This window comes from Tiliqua scincoides, chromosome 4 (assembly GCF_035046505.1).
Source record: "Tiliqua scincoides isolate rTilSci1 chromosome 4, rTilSci1.hap2, whole genome shotgun sequence".
In the NCBI taxonomy this organism is placed as follows: Eukaryota; Metazoa; Chordata; class Lepidosauria; order Squamata; family Scincidae; genus Tiliqua; species Tiliqua scincoides.
Genome location: NC_089824.1, coordinates 36,885,332 through 36,904,030, shown reverse-complemented (window position 1 = coordinate 36,904,030; position 18,699 = coordinate 36,885,332). Strand labels below are relative to the sequence as shown.

The window sequence follows — 18,699 nt, the reverse complement described above, 5'->3', positions numbered from 1 at the left end:
GGTGCACCAGAGACCTGCATGCTGGTGCCCTCCCCTGCACCTGGGACTGTGAGACAGCCCACTTCTAAAACCAGGTGGTTGCACAGACCCATTGCAGCATGTAACCCCTGAGGGACTTTTCCTCCAGAAATCTGTCCAGTCCCCTTTGAAAGGCATCCAGGCCTGATGCCGTCCTATGGCAAGGGGTTCCACAGACTAGTTACACACTGGGTAAAGAAATTGCCTTTTGTCTGTCCTGACTCTCCCAATGCTCAATTTCAGCAGATGTCTCCTGGTTCAGGTGTTGTGTGAGAGGGAAAAGAGCATCTGTATCCACTCTATCCATCCCCTGCATAATTCTGTATGTCTAAAATTGCAAGAGCCTTCTTGCAATTAATAAATTTGATGCAATGAATTATATGTAATATACTGTTGGGAGAGAGGAGGTAGCAGCAGTGCAACTGTCCTGTCCAGAAGAATCATTCTGTTGCTACTTGCGGAGCACCTCACCTATCCTCTAATGCAGCCATTTTCAACTTTTTTCATCTCATGGTGCAGTGACAAGGCATTAAAATGAAGGCACATCATCAGTTTCTTTTTTAAAACAATTGACAAGGCACACCCTGCTGCTGGTGGAGGGCTCACATCACCCCCAATGGCCCTGCTAATAAATGACCAACCCCAAACTCTCATGGCACACCTGCGGACCATTCTTAGCACACCAATGTGCACACCAGCACACTGGTTGAAAATAGATGCTGTCAATGGAAGTTTTCTCCCCAGGCAATCACTGGAGGGACCTCAGGCAAGGCTCCACACTGGCACATGAGATGAGAGGAACTGACATTAGAACAATTACTTTGTACTGACACAGGGCCCAATCCTATCCAAATTTCCAGTGCCAGTGCAGCCATGTCAGTGGGCCATGCACTGCATCCTTTGGTGGGGAGGCAGTCACAGAAGCCTCCTCAAGGTATGGAACTTTTTTTCCCTTAACTTGGGGGTGCATTACAGTTGCACTGGTACTGGAAAGTTGGATAGAATTGGACCCACAGTCATTGCACTACCACATGAAGATCACAGACACAAACACAGAGACCATGGACACAGGTGTCAGAGGTTGGCAGTGCATCCGCCTGAGGGCCTTGGACCCTCAACTTGATCATGCCAAGCGCAGGGTGACTAGATGTTCTCTTTTTCCAGGACTTGTCCTCTTTTTTTAGCTTAGTGTCCTGGAAAAGAACTTTCCCCCCTGAGACCTCGCAGACCACTTCTCAGGGTCTCTCCGTACCACAGGTTGGGAACCAGTGCACTGGCTGGAAGTTGCTCAAATACTACATTCTGTACTTTGTTTTTAGGTATTAACAGTTAATTATGGGTGGGTTTATCAATTGGCAAACTATGGGTTTTCTAATATCTGGCAATGTTGTATAATGCATTGTTTCATAACCTTTCATGAAGTGCTTCAATGTCCTCAGCACCTTTATCCACAAGTGGAAGGAGTTGATGGTAATGGAATGTTCTGTGCAAATGTAGGATGCAACTTACTGTATCTTATTCGTATTTGTCCTCTGTTTTCTTTGCAGAATCCAAGTGTGGAAATGTATAACAGTTGGTCACTCTATGCTTCTGTTTGCTGTCAGTATTTTTGAAGCCTTTTAGGAAATTTCCCTGATATCCAAGGTTCTGTGCTGAAGTGTAAATCATGGACTGTGGAACTCGGTTTGTTGAAACCCTAAAGAAGATAGGTTATTCAAAGGCAGCTTCTCTTAATGGAGAAGACTTTGACTGGTTGTTTGAGACTTTGGAGGATAAATCATTCTTGGATTGGTTTTCTACCAATTTGAATGAGCATCATGCATTATCAGAAGAAGAGCTGCAGTCATTTGACAGTCTCCTAAAATCTGCAAAGCCTGTTTTAGAAGAGGAGGCTTTGGATGAAGTTCTCAAGACTTGTAAGCCCCTTGATCTAAACACCAGCACTTGTGAAGAAGAAGAAAAAATTGAAACATTAGAAGAAGAACTTCAGATGCTTCAGAAGATTAAACATCTAAAAATTCATCGTCGTAACAAGCTTCAAACCATAGCCTCAACTAATAGCCTTATGTACCTGAAGCTTAAGGAGACAGAAGAGGAAGTATCTAAAAAATTACAGGATGATCAGGGGACTTTCACTGCCATAAATACAAAGATAAACCATGAGCTACAGTCTCTTATTGAAAGAGTTGAGGAGCTGACCACTTTCTTTGCTGTTGCACAGAGACAACCAGAGTTGGATCTGCATCCTGTGCTGTTAGCTCAACTTGCCTTAGATTCATACTTGTCTCAGGAAGAACAAAGCACTGCAGCCCTTACTTTGTATACAAAAAAACAGTTTTTCCAAGGTATATCTGAGTTAGTTGAAAGTTCTAATGAAGAAAAGTTCCAGCTTGTAGATATAAGAGATTCATCCACTTGTGATGAGAGCAAGGATGTTTGTGAGGAACAACGAGAGCTGACTAGACTACAGATGGCCTATGTTTGTGCTCAGCATCAACTAATTCAACAGAAAGCTAAGAATCTAAGTTTGAGATCAGGTCTTCAGTGGGCAAAAGAAAATATTTGTTCTTTTAAAAAGGTAAACTTTATGTTTCTAAAAATGCATAGCCACACTTAGGGCCAATCCGATCCCATTTTCCAGGGCCGGGGCAGCCATGCCAATGGGGTATATACTGCATCCTTTGGTGGAGAGGCAGTCACAGAGGCCTCCTCAGTGTTAGGGTGCATTGCAGCTGCCATGATGACTTTGTCTTTAAAATAAATATCCATGGTTGTCTGCTTATATGAAAGAGTAACCTTTTAATGTAATGTGTTTGGTGGAGGGCAATTAACTCATTTATTATTTTAAAAGATAATGTAAGTTTAACATGCCTGCATTAAGGTTTGATTTTAAACAGGCTATTCATAAAGACATTAACATTAAATTCTTTTTAAAATATTAATTTACAATGTAAATCTTATCCATTCTATGGTGGGATCTCCATGTCAGGGTCAGTCCTTGGCATCTGGGAAGCTCCTCACTCTCAGTCAGGCATGTCAGGTTACAAAGTCTTCCTGAGGAGATGGTCTCCCTCGATTCTCCAGACTGATCTTGCCTCTTGGCAGAAAGGTTTACATGAGAATGTAGATTAACACAAAACGTGATTACAGTTCCACCTGGTTTATTACTTGTCTTTGGCCATCAAAAAATACTTCAGTATTAAATCTTTATTATAGTTTATATACTTATTATAAATCTTCTATGGAGAACTGAATACTGTATATTTGGGCATCTGATTATATTTTGATAAGATTGGTTCCTAAAGTAGTAACTAAATATTTGTTTATAAAAATTAATAGTGTAGCTTTCCCTCACAAAAAATGGCAGTATAACATTTTGGAGCCTGTTGGTATGAACGTAAGCAGTGTAGATGTCTCTGTAACAAGATCTGATGGCTGTTTTGCAGGCTCCTGGGACAGATCAACTTGAAGCTAAAATTTCTAGCTTGAACAATGAGATTTCAAAAATAAAAAACCACTTGGTTCAGATAAATGATGAAAGTCTGCCTTTGCTGGTAAAAGAAGTTTCTGAGCTACTGAATATGCCCATAGTGCGAGGTGATTTTGATCTGCAGATTGCTCGGCAGGATTACTACATATCAAGACAAGATCAGATTTGTAACCAGCTGATCAGACAGAAGGCATCATTTGAATTTCTTCAGCTGGCTTATGAAATTGAGTTAAGAAAACTTCGGGATAACAGCCGTCTCTTGGAAAATATGGTACAAAATCTAAAACAGAGCAGTAACTCGTTTGTGCAAACACTAGAAGCAATGTCTGAGCCATCTATATTCAATTATAATGTACCAAGAAGCACTATTGATTCAAAGGATAATGCTGCACATAGGTAAGCAGCTGTGTGTTCCTCTGTACTGTCAAATACAGCCCAATCCTATCAATGAGCTTTTCCTACATATAATCACTCTGAACCAGCAAGTACTGTTATGTACAGGTGTGCCCCCTTATCTGTGGGGCTCCTTTCCAGATGAAAACCTAAAACCGCAGATAATGGCAAATGCCTGTCCAAGTGTTCCAGGGGTCACACACACACCCCCCTCCGAGGCTAGGGGAGCTCTGCTCGCCTCCAGTCTGAGTCCAGCAGAGGATGCCCGTCCCCGGCCTCTGCCAGGTTCAGACTCCACCAGAGGCGAGGGGAGCAGGGCTCCCTTGCCTCCAGAGGGGACATGCAGGGGCGGTGCGTACATTGGAGGGACCAGACTTGATCTGTGGATAACTGAATTTGTGGATATGGGGGGCCCTCTGTATATGCATAGGTTCGTGCTGGTGCTTCAGCATTTTTAAAAATACAATTATTTCTTGCCATGCAGTGTGTTAACTTGGTACATACACAAGCAAATCAGCTTATGTAATTAGCACACTGATTTGTTCATTAGAACAGAATGGATTTAAAGTGATTTACAATTCAATTTTATACATGTGTACTCAGAAGTAAATAACAGAGTTCAATAGAACCTACTCCCAAGTAGCTCTAGTCTTTAGGAAGTTAGGAAGACCTGCCACCAGAATGTAAGTAGAGTTAGGCATGCGTAGGTACTGGAATGAATTAACATGGGCTTATGACAGTCTAAATAGGAACTGGTTGTTCTGTTTCAAAATAAAGTATCTTCTGGTAGAGCAGGGGTGCCCAAACCCCTCGGGGACTCCCAATCTGACCCATGGGGAGACCTCAATCTCCAATGAGCCTCTGGCCCACTGGAGACATGCTGGAGTCCGCGCTGGCCTAACACAACTGCTGTCAGCATGATGGCTAACTGTTCAACCTCTCGCATGAGCTGTGGACTGAGGGCTCCCTCTGCTGCTTGCTGTTTCATGTCTGTAAAGCAGCAGTGGCAGCAAAGGAATGGCTGGCCTTGCTTTGCACAAGGCCTTTTATAGGTCTTGAACTATCACGAGACCTTCATTCATTCATATAAGTTCCATCTCTAATATGTAAATTTATTCAAATTTGATATGTAAATTAATTTCTTTCCTGGCCCCTGACACAGTGTCAGAGAGATTTTGTGGCCCTCCTGCCAAAAAGTTTGGACACCCCTGTGGCAGAGGAAGGAAGGCATTCTTGACCATATGGGAATGCCTCTCCCACCACCAGGAGGCAGGATCAACTGATCACATGATCAGCCTCCTCTAGAGCATCCCATCCCCAGACTGGTCCTGCCTCTGCTTTGGAACAGTCACCAGCTTACGGAGCTCTGTTGCTCAAGGTGGATTTTCTTCTTCTCCATCTTTACCCTCTCACTGCCTGATTGTCCTGTGTTAGCCAGGGCCTGAGCAGCTCAAGGAATGGGAGGGGACTTCTTGGCAGGGCTCCTGGTGAATTGGGATCCCATCCAGTGACTTTGTGCAAGGGAGGCTGGCTGCCTCAATGTCACAACAATTAAGCTTGCTGACAATAGCAGAGTCAGGCAAGTGTGGCCTTGAGAGATCACATTGGTGCTTGCCTACTAACAATCCTGACACACCGCAATATAGGAGGGTCAGGCTCACTGCGCCCCTTGTTAGCAGTGGCAGTGAAGGGAGGGCAGTGGCAGGGAGCATGCAGGCCTCCCCAACCAACCTAACCCTGCTCTGGCTAATGAAGTAGGGTCTGACAAGACATGCACCAGAGAGCAATTCAAAATAAGGTGTTTTGGCTCCAGTTTCTGTTCTCTAGTTAAACTGTTCACTTTTAGCTATTTATGTATAAAATGACAATCTACTAAGCAAATAATGGTAAGCAGGGGTGTGGTTTGTACCCAACACAGCATGTAGTTTTAGTTATTGGAACAAATGGTGCTGTTCTGCTTAGAGCAGGTTTCCACAACTATAGTTCACAGTGACCCAATTTAATTGTATTTGTAGGCTGCTTTTGCCATTTTTTCTGTAGAACAGTAACTCCTTCTAACTTGTATTCATATTTTAAAGGTTATATCAACTTCTGGGAAGAGAGAATTCGAAACAGTTGTTCAGAACACATGAGGACCTTGAGCAGATGGCTGAAAAATTACATCTAGGCACAGTGTCTGGGCTCGATCAATTAACAGTATCAAGCCAAGAACAAATTCTTTTTCTGTCAAAGATGGATGCTGATTTAGTTACTCTTCGTGATTCTCTTTACTGCAAAGGAGAAAATGTCTGCCTTAGTAATCAGGTGAGTAGCCAAATTGGAATCCATTGTGACTGTGTAAATATTAAAGTGCTTAATACACTTATAACCTAATATTGGTCTTTTATTACTGTACACATTCTTCTCACCCATATATCTGTTCAGTTTTGCAGCTGTTACCAGCATGCTGTCTAGTGTTTGCAGCATATATGAGGACACTGGGGAAGTTCTCCTGGCATGTTGGCAAACCCTAGTCCAAGTCTGCCTTTCCTCCTGTTTGATCCTCTTCAGTGTCAGCAGCCAAGGCATACAATACATTTCACTCTTGCTTCTGGAGACAGATGCGGTTGTTGACTGCAGCAAGGATGAGATGCCTGGCTTCTCTAGCTCTGACTTTCTTCTCTCTTGGCCCTCCCCAGAATGGACTACCTAGCCTCTTATGACCCATCCAGGATCCCACCTCTGCCAGCCATAAATCAATGCTGGTGTGCTACATTTCCTGAGACCCACTCCTGTTCTTGGCAGGGTAGCACAAGTCATAGGATCCTTGGTAGGTCACTAGGTTTTACAGTAAACCGAAGCAGTATAAGGTGTCTGTGTTGCTCTGCTCCTCAAAACTCAGTAGGAAATGAGAGAATCTTCTCTCCAGTCCTGTCCTTATGTGAGAGGCGGCAACCAAAAACAATGGCTTGACTACTAAGCCAAGCCAACATTTTGAGGTCCCTGATCCTAGAGCATAAGAGGGCTTCCTGAGAATCTCAGGTTTCCTTTATAAAGTAGATTTTAAAAAATATATGGCCAGTGTGTTCTAGGCACTTGTGCTGCATTTACAGTTGCACTAAGCTCATTTTTGTGTTCTTCACATACTTAGGAGGTGACTGATCAATTTCATCGGCTTGAGTTTCATCTGAATAAATTAAACCAGCTCATTATGGATTTTCTTGCTGATGTCAAGTCTAAGAAGAAAGTTCTGGAGAATAGTAAATTGCAGCAGATGGAAAGAAAACTGTATGTTTACTTCTTCAAAGATGCAGAACATTTGAGGAATGTTGTGGAGAGAACAGAACAACAGGCCAAGATTCAAGCTGTGAACTGAAGATTATATGTGGATCTGTCTGCCAGTAAGCAGATCTTTTTGTTCTGCTTCCTTGTGGCTCCCATACTGCTTGCATTTCAAGAAAAAAAACAGAAGGGCTTGTCCCTGGAGCATCAAGAAATCCCAGAAAAAAGAAAGCACTAAGTGCTGTCAGCTACTTATCAGGGAGTTCCGTGTCTTCATTTTGAGTTGGAGCTCATCTTCAGGGCCAGAATAAAGCTGGAGAAATTTTTTTTTGAAAATTCTGTGAAATTGAAAAAGAAACCTAGTAGCAAGTCTATGTGGTTTTTCTCAATTCAGGTTTTATGTATGTAATATCAGCAAGGCCAATCATAGACCAAGTATTCTGCCTCTGAGGAAGGGTACCAACTTGAAATTTGTAGGATGCTTTTCCCAAGCAAATAGTACTGCTGGTTTTCTTCTTTTCTAGAACTAATGAATGCAACATTGCAGTAGTATGTAACTATGACAATACTGTGCACAGATGCACAGTAGCCAATTTATCTTTTATTCCTTATACATATTTTATTATGGCATCATCTGCTTTGGATTTGTTTCACAGTATTATGCAGACTTTATCCACTGCAGTACAAAGCACCATGAAAAATAGCTAAGCTTTCTGTACTTACGCACAACTAAGTATTGTGACCTTTTCGGTACCAGATACAGCATAAATAGAGAGGTGAAGGCCAAGAAGTAAGGCAGAAGAGGTCAATGGCACTTTCTGAAGTTCACATTTCTTCTACATTAACATAGTTAGGCTGTAAATGTTGATACTTTTTAAATTTCATTTATTTATAACAGGGCCATGTGAACTCTGGCCCGGGGGCTGGATCTGGCATTTGGGCAGATCTGTCTGCCTGGTGAGCAGACTTTTCTGTTCTGCTCCCATGCAGCATGACCTCCTGGTAGACCTGCGCGCCAGGACACTCTGGGCAGTTACGTCTGCCCATCTGTTCTGTCGTGCAGCCTTCTGGGACACTGGGCAACTGATGCGATGTCCCAGAGTGTCCTGGTGCCCAAGTTTACCAGGAGGACAAGCTGCATGGAAGCAGAACAAAAAGCTGTGGTCCAGATGGGACCGCATTTTTGGAGGACCATGGTTGCAACTTTGGGTGTCGCTGATTTATAATTTAAAAAGGAAAGGAAAAACACAGTAAAAGAAGAAAAGCAAACAACATTAGATACATTTTTAAAAATGCAAGGAATATCTTTAATGTAGCACAGGCAAAGTCAAATGCTGTAATTATTTACAGCTTTATATCTTAATCTAAATTTCCACCCATATATACGTTATATTTTCAACAACCCCTCTTATCTTCTCATTATAAGTATTCTATTTTAGATTATTTCAGATAAATGTAAAGATGAGATTGAAAGGAATGGAGAACAACACATTATTCTCTCATGCAGAAACTCAGTAATTGTATTTCCAGTTCTTCATAAAACTTTCTCTTGATTTCTCTTTAAGTTCGGTTGTAAGTTTGTCCATTCCTTCAAAGTCAATAACTTTCTTTTTTTAATTAAAAAAACAAATAACTACAACACACACAGATATTAACAATTGTGCTCCCCCCCCCATCTTCAGGATAGCACTCAATAATTAATTCATATATCCCTTTCTTTTTCTCCTTTCATTCATCCAAATTCACATATCCCCTTTCCCTCTAAAAAATAATGAATCCATTTTTGGGTATTTCCCTTTTCCTTTTTCAAATATATATCTAACCAATACATCCCAAATATCCTTAAAATAATTTATTTTCAAAGTCCATAACTTTCATCCATCGTTCTTCTGTCAACGGACTGTCTGCAGTTTTCCAATATTGTGCATAAAGTGTTTTAGCTTTATCATACATAAAAATGCAATTTTGAATCCTTTTTCTATGTATTCATCTATCATGCAAAAGCAAAGGTTTCAGGTTTCACTTGCGCATTGTTCTTACAATCCATAGTATCAGTGCATTTATCTGTATCCAATACTTCTTTGTTTTTTACATTTCCAGCACTTATTTGACATACTGTCGTACATCTTTGCTAATGTATTTGGTGTCATATATTATCTATAATAATGTTTTATACATTTTACTTGATGTTAACATTTAAAGTAAATTTCATATGCTTTGTCCATTATAAATGTTGATACTATTAAAATGCTAGAGTTAGCTTCCAGTAACTACAATACATTCATAACAGTTCTATATACTGTGTGTGTGTGTTTTATTAAGAATAGGAAAATTTGTTTGCACACTTGTATACTGCCCTCCTAAGATCAGTGACCATTCCTACTCTTATCCTCAATTTGATGAGAGGGGTATGTGACTTATGCAAAGTAATACCTGGCCAGAGATTTGAACCAAGTCTACACATTCCTAAGTATGCCACCACTATCTATGACAACCTTCTGGCTCTCCAAAATAGGTAATGCCCAAGATACTTGCCCAGAATAATCAGCTGGCATCTGGAGTTCTGTTGGTCTGAAACATGAACATTGAACTGAGCTCCTCAGAGCCCATCAGGTTATATAAAATATTCTGGATGCAAATTAGTAATTTTAGGTGCTTGTAACATGTTCTGCCTCTGATACATAATTACATTGCATCTATCCAATACTATTAGCATATCATTCTTTGATGTTTTAGCTGCTCGTTTGGTACTACAGAGTGCTTATTGAATAGGCAACTTTCCACTGTCTCTAGCCTCTGCTGCAAAAAAAGTGGTCAGAAAGCAGCTCTATTCCTACACAATTCAAATTCAGGTCCAAAGGTAAAAAAAAAAATGTATGTTTGGAGTATATAAGGAACACATGCTTGCTCTTGGGCCCCTAATACATCAGACAAGCCATTACGCTACTGAAAGCACATCCTCCCAATCTAGAACCACAGAGGTGGAAGGAGATTTCAACAGCACTTCATTTCACAATTAAGTTGTGCCACCCAGCTGCATACAGTCATGCAGCAGACAAGACTTTGCTACATAGTGCCCTAGTATTTTAGTGCTAAGTACACACCTCCCAAGAATAACACAAGTTAGCCTACAACTAAGGAGCTACTATTTGAATATCCCGTATCTTCTAAAGTAATTTTTGGTTACCCCTAATCATATTGATCGTGGTGTTGGTTTCCACCATATCTTATATATGTACCCATGGAGAAGGAGCTAATATTGAGATCCTCACCTGTCTTACATTGCAATCCTAAGCATATCTACTCAAAAGTAAGTCCCATTGTGTTCAGTGGGGCTTACTAACAGCCCAATCCTAGCATTGCACACTTCCAAGCCCCTCCCACAGGAGGATCCTACACACAATGGTGATGAGAAGGCCCACCTACTTCTGTAGGTTAACGGTGGGTGGAATGGGGCAGGGGAGTGGCAGGATTGGGGTGGAACAGGGAGGACCACAGGCATGTTGAAGACAAGAGGCAGGGGCAACTTGTAAGAGCTGCTATATCCTCTGGAGTGATCTGACACACTTATGCCAGTTAAAGAGCTAGTACAGATCTGAGAATACCCAATGGGAGTCAAGGGAAGAGGAATGGTTTCCCTTTCCTCTCTCAGGGTTCCCAATCACCCTCCCCTCCCCCCCAAATAGTACGCAGTGCAGCCTTTTCTGGTGCAGCTGCATGCTATGGTGGCGAAAAGCTTTGGATTGGGCTGATAGTTTAGGATTGCAGCCTGAGTCTGATAGCTGTAGCATACCCTCACTGCAGGCTTCTCATGCCAATCTTGGGCCCAGGGAAACCAGGTGTCCTCTTTTTTAGCCTTGTTTCCTGGAAAAGAACTTAAATGTCCTCTTTTTCCCTGTGAGTATGCCCTTGCAGGCAGTGCATTGTTTTCTTGTAATTCATAAATTATATGTAATATAGTTTTAAATTGAATAATAATAGTGTTTAAATGAACCCATGAAATCAATCTGAGTGTTTTTAGTTTTTATTTTTGTCATGTCCTTCATTTTTCCTGGATGTCCTACATTTCAGGGTGCCTTGTCCTCTTTTGTGGTCACGAACATCCGGTCACACTGCTTGGGCCAGGTTCCCAAGAGGGAGTCCTGTGCTTTCTTGAGCTAAGCCCCATTGGAGCCAAAACCTGCTTTTGGATTTCAGGACTTGGACCTGCTAGGAATGTGAAACAGTTATAGGGAAGAATAACAGTATCTCTGAACATATGCAGAGTTCATTCCTCTCTCCTCATCACTGCAACCCCCCAGAAACAGCTGGAAGGATCTGGGCACAGGTCCTTGGAGCATTCATTGCGCATACAGAGTTGGAGGGCGCAGTGAAAAAAGCCCACATTTTCTGTTGCTAGACATAATTAATTAATTAATTAATTAAAATAATGACTCAGCGAAATGCACCACTGTGGAATCTGCTGTGATGCGCACGTGATCCTTGTACACGCTCCTGCTTCTCTGCCCCGGAAGGGGAGTCTGCAGCCTGCGCGGCTCGGGTTGCTCTTCCCGGCGGCGCTCTCTCCATTGCAAGCCCAGAGAATCGTTGCAGTGGCGCGCGGGAGATGCTGCTGCTGGCCGGGGTGGGATCCTTGGCGCCCGGCTGGGGGCTGCGGCTGCGGAGCGCCGGGAGGTGGAGGACATGCCTGCCAGCGGAGAAGCCCGTGGGAGTCCCAGCGGCCCGCGGACGCACCATCGCCCTCCGCTTCACGCCGCCGCGATGTGGTTCGCGTGGAGCAACTGGGTCCCTCTTGAGCATCGGTGGAAGCCCGCAGGTGCTGGTGCCGCGTGGAGGGCTCCCTGCGTCCCGGTCCGGGTGGGCAGCAGAAGGGCTGGGGAGCTGGCAGTCAAGGCGCCGCTGCATTGATTGCCCCGCACAGCCTTGCACTTCCAGGTGCGATGGGCAGCTGCTGGTGGAGGGTCAGCTGTGGAAGGCTGCAACCCTGTCCGCGCTTACTTGGGAGTAAGCCCGCTTGACTATGATGGGACTTACATCTGCGAAGACATGCATAGGGTTGAGTTCCTCAGCTGCAATCCTATCCATACTTTTCTAGGAGCAAGCCCCCTTGACTATAATGGGACTTGCTTCTGAATAGACATGCATAGGATTGGTCTCTTCAACTGCAGTCCTGTCCACACCTATCTAGGAGTTAGCCCCATTGACTCTAATGGAACTTACATCTGAGCAGACAGGCATAGGATTAGACTCTAAGCTGCTCTGCTTAGGATCGGAGGCATTCTTCTTTCTTGGGGCCCAGTCATATCCAAACTTCCAGCATTGATGCTGCTGTGCCAACGGGCTGTGTGCTACATCTTGTGGTAGAGGGGTAGTCACAGTGGACTACTCAAGGTAAGATAATATTTGCTCCCTTACCTTGGAGCTGCATTGCAGCTGTAAATACTGTTAATAATAATAATAATTAGCACTGGCAAGTTGGACAGGACTGGGCCCTTAAATGCATAGACTGCTAGCGCTGATCTTAGATCCAAAGGGCAAACCAACATAAGAACATAAGAGGAGCCCCGCTGATCAGGCCAAAGGCCCATCTAGTCCAACTTCCTATATGTCACAGTGGCCCACCAGATGCTTCAAGACATCTGGAAGCACACAAGACAACAAGAGACCCACATTCTGGTGCCCTCCCTTGCATCTGGCATTCGGAGGTAGACTAAACAAGCAACTGAAGCACAGGGAAAATTGCCCTTATGCTCTCCTGCAAGCACAGGGGTGCCATACATCTCACTGGAAAAAACTAATTGCAGGCATAATGCCTGTGTGAATATTTCACATTATTTGTTCTTGTGTTTATTCTTGCATCTGTATGGAAAAAATGAACCTGAAGCTGATTGATAGTTTAAAACTCTTGGGAGGTACAGGCATCCTTGGTCTATTTACCAGAGTTTATGCAGATTTCTCAGTAGTGGATTAGGAAAATCTTTCCCTCTAATTCCTGATGAGTGGACTCATAATTCCTGATGAGTGGACTGGGAGGGGGGGGGTCGATTATCCTAATAAGGAGACTCCACATATGCTTGGACAGTATTCTCAGGATTCCTGAGGCTAGATCCTGGTGAGCCCTGGGCCAGACTTGCAGCTATTGATGCAGTGTGAGCCTCCTAATTAATACCTGCCTTGGTGAATACATAGTTGTGGAGGCAAAATGATTTCTGAGTCAAGGGCTAGAATTCACAAGTTACCAAGGATTGAACATGGGACCTTATGCATGCAAAGCGTTCGCTAAACCACTGAGCTGCCACCCCTATATTCCATGTCCTACTGTAATGTTTTAGACTTGAGATTCGCAGTTTACTTATAGTAAACTTTTCAAACAGCCCATGCAATTCCAAATACAGTTTTGTTCATGGCTTTTATCTTGGAACTCAGTTCTTTGAGTAGATGTGTGTTGCTTTTTAAACCTGAAAATTGCTGGCAGAGATACTAATATCTACTTTATTTGCCATGTTTTGGTCTCATTCTCTAGGTTATGTCTCCCCGCCTAGAGTCTGTTTGCTGCTTCAGCACATCATCTGACAATTCTGAATACGGAAGACTAGTTTACTGTGGAAACTTGGCAAAAGCAGTACTAGGTAGGTATGTTTGGGTTAAGCTTTTCACTGTACTTTATCTAAATACACTTATTAAATACGTAAAAATAATTTTCCCTGGAAATAAGACCCCTCTGCTGTCCAGAAATGTGTGTGATGGACACATTTCTGAGTTTTCTTCTTTGTTTGTATGTTTAATTCAGTGGTTTAATTCAGTTATGCAATTAGGCACTTGTCTGGGAAGAGTGACAGCTTCCCCAGGCAGTTGGAAACCCTGAATTGGAAGGGCTACCAGGAAGCTATTTCAGCTGTACATGCTGTATCTCTGAACTTAAGTACTGAAGGGTCAAAAGGGATGTGGCAGTCTAGACCTAAGTCCACCACAGTCCCAGCTGCCCTTCCCAAGGACGTTAAGGGTAGCAGAAACAGTAGCAAGTATTTGGTACTGCTATTTCTGGTTCATTGAAAAGGCATTATGGCTGGAGAAGGTTAGGGTAAGGAGTGCATAGGTGGGGATGTGGAAGAGGGAGAGGAGTGAGCAGCAGAATGGACAGAGCCATGGATTTCATTAAAGGGGGGGGGGAATAAATATTGAGTGACTTTCCTGAACAACTTAATACAGTTCAAATACAGAATAGCTGCTATCAGTGAGGATGGCAAATCCAGTGAGGAGACAATTTTTTTTTGATGGAGCCGTGGACAATGGGCAAACTCCCTAGTGTTTGTGTGTATGTGTGATGTTTATATATATATAAGACCAGAGTATTTTCTAGCTTTGTATGTCAATTGAACTTTAGATCATCTGCATACAAAGCATATGCTCTGCTACTAAGCTACAGCACTATTCCTCCTGGTTGTGACATGACACCAATTATTAGCTGCACCAGGCTGTGACTCTATGCATACTTACCTGGGGGTAAGTCCCATCAAACTTATTAGAACTTATTTCCCAGTAAATGTGCACAAAATTTGAATTATAGTTTATCTTCATTAGTTAACTTTAAGGCCTCAAATTGTTGTTGTTGTTTTTAAAAAGGGTGGGAGAAGAACAGCAATTATCAGGATGCTGAAATCAGTGTCCAGTATCCTGAGTTTGCATAGTGGGATCTTAGAATAGTGGCATATACACCAGCCTGGTTTTATTTTACACTTGTATAGCATGCACAAATGCAAGCTACCTTTGCCACTTCCTCTCTACTGAAGCCCCTCTCCAGCTTCAGCAATGATTTGGGGGAGGCTAAGGGGTTTGGTAGAAAAAGAAATTGGAAAAACAGCTTGTACTCATGCAAGTGTGAACACTGGATGCTTCTCTTACAATAAATAGCTAGACAGTACTTTCTATTTTTAAGTAATAACCTATGATCTGTCTTTCTCTTGCAGGAGTGAAGTTTTTCTCGTATTCCACCAGCATGTTTAGTCTTTGCATGATGCCCTTTATCATGTTCAAAACTGGCATAGGTCTTGACAGCCTGCCCTTACAAATTACCTTTTACAGTATTGTAGGATTCTTTACCTTTGTAACACCAGTTACTCTGCATTTAATCACAAAGGGCTATGTCATTCGGCTGTACCATAAGGCTGAAACGGACACCTACACGGCCATTACATATAATGCTATTCTGACGGAAAAGAAAACCGTGTTCCACCAAAAGGATGTGAAGGTTCCAGACATCAGCAAAATGTTCACAACGTTTTATGCCAAAACCAAATCAATGCTTGTTAACCCAGGGCTTTTTCAATATCCACAGGACTACAGCCATCTAATGGGTTATGACAAACCCTTCACTTTTGACTTGGAGGAGCCAAAAGAATCTGCTGAAGGCAAATAGAATTCTAAAAAATTGGGTTTGTGTATAAAATCTGTATATATATGTAGAATTTAGAATATCCCCAAGTTCCCAGATTGCAAAATCCCAAATATTTTTTCTTCCTTCAGATTAGTTTATTGATTAAACATTGATTGACATTATAAAAATTGGAGTTCATTACTGATACTATCTAGAGAAAGATGTGTTATCAATTTGTGATTTACGCAAGTCCTGCCTTTATTCATTAGATGTTATAGGCCCAATTCTACCCAACTTTTCAGCACTGATGCAGCGACAATGCAGCCCTGTGGTAAGAAATAAACATTCCCTTATCTTAAAGAGGCCTTTGTGAGTGCCCCCCCCCAACTCAGGATGCAGTGCACGTCTCAATGGCATAGGTATATCAGCATTGGAAAGTTGAATAGGATTGGGTCCTCTGACGTTTACCAAGCAACATATTCCAAAATACAACAAACCCATTTAAAATGTGCTTTTGTTAGGACCCTTTGGAGCAGGGGTGTCCAAACTTTTTGACAGGAGAGCCACATCATCTCTCTGACATTGTGTCAGGGGCCGGGGAAAAAAAAAGAATTAATTTACATTTCAAATTTAAATAATTTACATAAATGAATATATTAGAGATGGACCTTATATGAATGAAAGAAGGTCTTTCAAAAACTCAAGACTTATAAAAGGCCTTGTACAGAGCAAGGCCAGCCTTTCCTTTGCTGCCGCTGCTGCATCACAGATGTGAAACAGCAAACAGTGGAAGGAGCCCTTATCCCACAGTTCACGCGAGAGGTCAAACAGTTGGCCGTCATGCTGACAGAAGTTGCATCAGGCCAGTTCGGGCTTCAGCAAGTCTCCGGAGGGCCAGAGGCTCATTTGAGACTGGGGGCTCCCTGAGGGCCAGATTGGAAGTCCTTGAGGGCCGCAAGTGGCCCCAGGGCCAGGGTTTGGGCACCCCTGCTTTGGAGTGTTGTCTTGTATGAGACTTGACTTGCTTTTGAGCCTTTAATGGTGCTGTTTATGTAAAGATGTTGCTAATGCGGAACAGAAAGCAAGAAAAGGAGCACTGTGATCAGAGGGGGACACGCATTTACATTATGTACCTCTTTAAGCAAAAACCATAAGCATTAAGCGCAAAAACCGCTAAGGCTTAAGTGCTCACTGCAAGTTGGTGAAGTCTTCACCTACGTGTCATTTGTTGATGTGCTTGGACAAAGAATTGGAGATAGAGTCCACCATCACAATATACTATACATCATATCATATACTGATGGAGTCCAAAGCTGCTGTTGAAAATCAGCAAACAGTGCTTTCAATGGTAGGCATAATAAGAGCACATGCAACCTCTAGAAGATCAAAAGATTTCTGGAAAGCATCACAGTGGACAAATCAGATGAGTATAGATGCTGAGATAATAAACTAACAGTGCAATCCTAAAGTGGCGTAGAGCCGGCACAGCTGTCCCTGCACCAGCTCAAAGTGCAAATGTGCTGTAAGGTCCATAGCAGCCCAACATTGCTCATCCTATCACTGCATTGACCGGCACTGGTATGTTTGTGCTTGGGGGTATGGAGAGGTTGGTTGGAGGGGGCATTTTTGGGGCAAGGGGCAAGCAGAATGCAGGAATGATCAGGCTCAGGATGGGGGCAAAATTGGCAGTATACACTGTATCCTAACCTGACCCACGTGAATCTGTGCCAGTTAAATAGCTGGCATGGATCTGAGAAGCCCCATGGGGTAGCTCGGGCTTTACTCAGGTTAAGAGGAAATATATCCCCCGAGGAGACCTCCAGTTAGCTCCTAAGCAGCACTGGATGATGTGCAGGCCATGTGGCCTGGCTGGACCAGCACAGCTTAAGATTGGGCTATAAGTTGTTTTTCTTAGTCTTTTCCAGATCTTTGCATTTCAGATCAAAAATACAATCATGCAAAACAAAGATTTTGTCAAGAAAAAGATCTAAACCTGTTTTCTGGTGCTCTTACATTGCCTACCATTTTCTTTCCTCACATAAGTGTAATTGGGGCTTTCAGTTTTGCGTTCTAGAATTCTGTGGTTGTGATTACGTAAAATGTAGGAACTGTCTTCCACACTGCATCATATAGTTTCATACCCCAAATAATACAATTGTACTGATACTAAGGAAATTCTATGAAAATCAGTTAAGACTGACTTCTGCATAACAGACATCTGGAGAAAAGTGCACCTATGTTTCATTTAAAAATATGGGACAGTGCACAGTTAACCATGTAGCCTATTGGCTTAATTTGAACTTAGTTTTCAGGCATTACTGCAGTTCTGAGTCCCCAGTATTTATACTCAAGGTGTGCGTCTTCTCTCATGGCAAGAAATGCAAGCTGGGTTTTTTAAGGTTTTTTTTCAAAAATGCCTCTGCTCACATAAACCGCTAGAGGGACTAATTCCCCAAGTCATACCATTGATGTGGCTTTTACAAACAGACCTGGCTAGAAAATCCATGAGAGAAACCGGTCTAATGATTAAGTATTATTACACATATCCACAATCAGGCATTTTTTGTGCACTGGTAATAAATTTCCTATTGGGAGTCTGAAGAAAACATAGATTTGGGCTCCCCTGTGCCCCACTTTAAGCCATTTCTGCCCAATGTTGCATATACACAACAGGCACCAAATGTACACCTGTGGGCTGGGCAAAAATTGGTTCACTGAAGAGTTCTTGTGCCCAGCTGCTGATATGAAGAAATAAATATAAGAAAAATAATTGTTCATGAGAAAGAGCTCGTCCTATGAGCAGCTGAACAAGAACACTGTGGATGCACATGAAACCATGGCACTGGGAGCAGCTCCAAGATTTCAAAATTCACCATCATTTCTTTTTTTAATGGAAAAAAGCCCCAATTCCTGCATGCAATTCCTACATGCATTCCTGCAAATGCATTCTCCTACTACTCCTGAGAAGAGATTTCTTGAGTCAGCTCCTAGGCCAGGGGTTGGCAACCTGCGTTTCTAGAGCTGCATGCGGCTCTTTCAGCTGTCTGCTGCGGCTCCCCCAGGTGAAAGTGGCAATGAGTGTGACAGGAGGCACTTGTGTTGGGAGGGCGGGCTGCTTCCCTCTGCCCCCTGAGCTCACTGCCCTCCTCTCCCTTCACCCCCA

At 42.8% G+C, this 18,699-nt stretch overlaps 2 protein-coding genes across 2 annotated transcripts; both read left to right on the top strand.

Moving 5' to 3' along the window:
• Positions 1-1,646: 1,646 nt before the first annotated feature.
• Positions 1,647-9,303, top strand: HAUS3 (HAUS augmin like complex subunit 3). The gene is made up of 4 exons (XM_066625312.1): positions 1,647-2,596; positions 3,465-3,904; positions 5,980-6,205; positions 7,032-9,303. Exons 1-4 carry the CDS (start codon positions 1,685-1,687, stop codon positions 7,254-7,256), a joined length of 1,803 nt encoding a protein of 600 aa, XP_066481409.1. The 5' UTR covers positions 1,647-1,684; the 3' UTR covers positions 7,257-9,303.
• Positions 9,304-11,682: 2,379 nt separating this feature from the next.
• Positions 11,683-15,724, top strand: TMEM70 (transmembrane protein 70). Its single transcript, XM_066625807.1, has 3 exons — positions 11,683-11,978; positions 13,686-13,791; positions 15,130-15,724. Exons 1-3 carry the CDS (start codon positions 11,769-11,771, stop codon positions 15,576-15,578), a joined length of 765 nt encoding a protein of 254 aa, XP_066481904.1. The 5' UTR covers positions 11,683-11,768; the 3' UTR covers positions 15,579-15,724.
• The last annotated feature ends 2,975 nt before the right edge of the window (positions 15,725-18,699 follow it).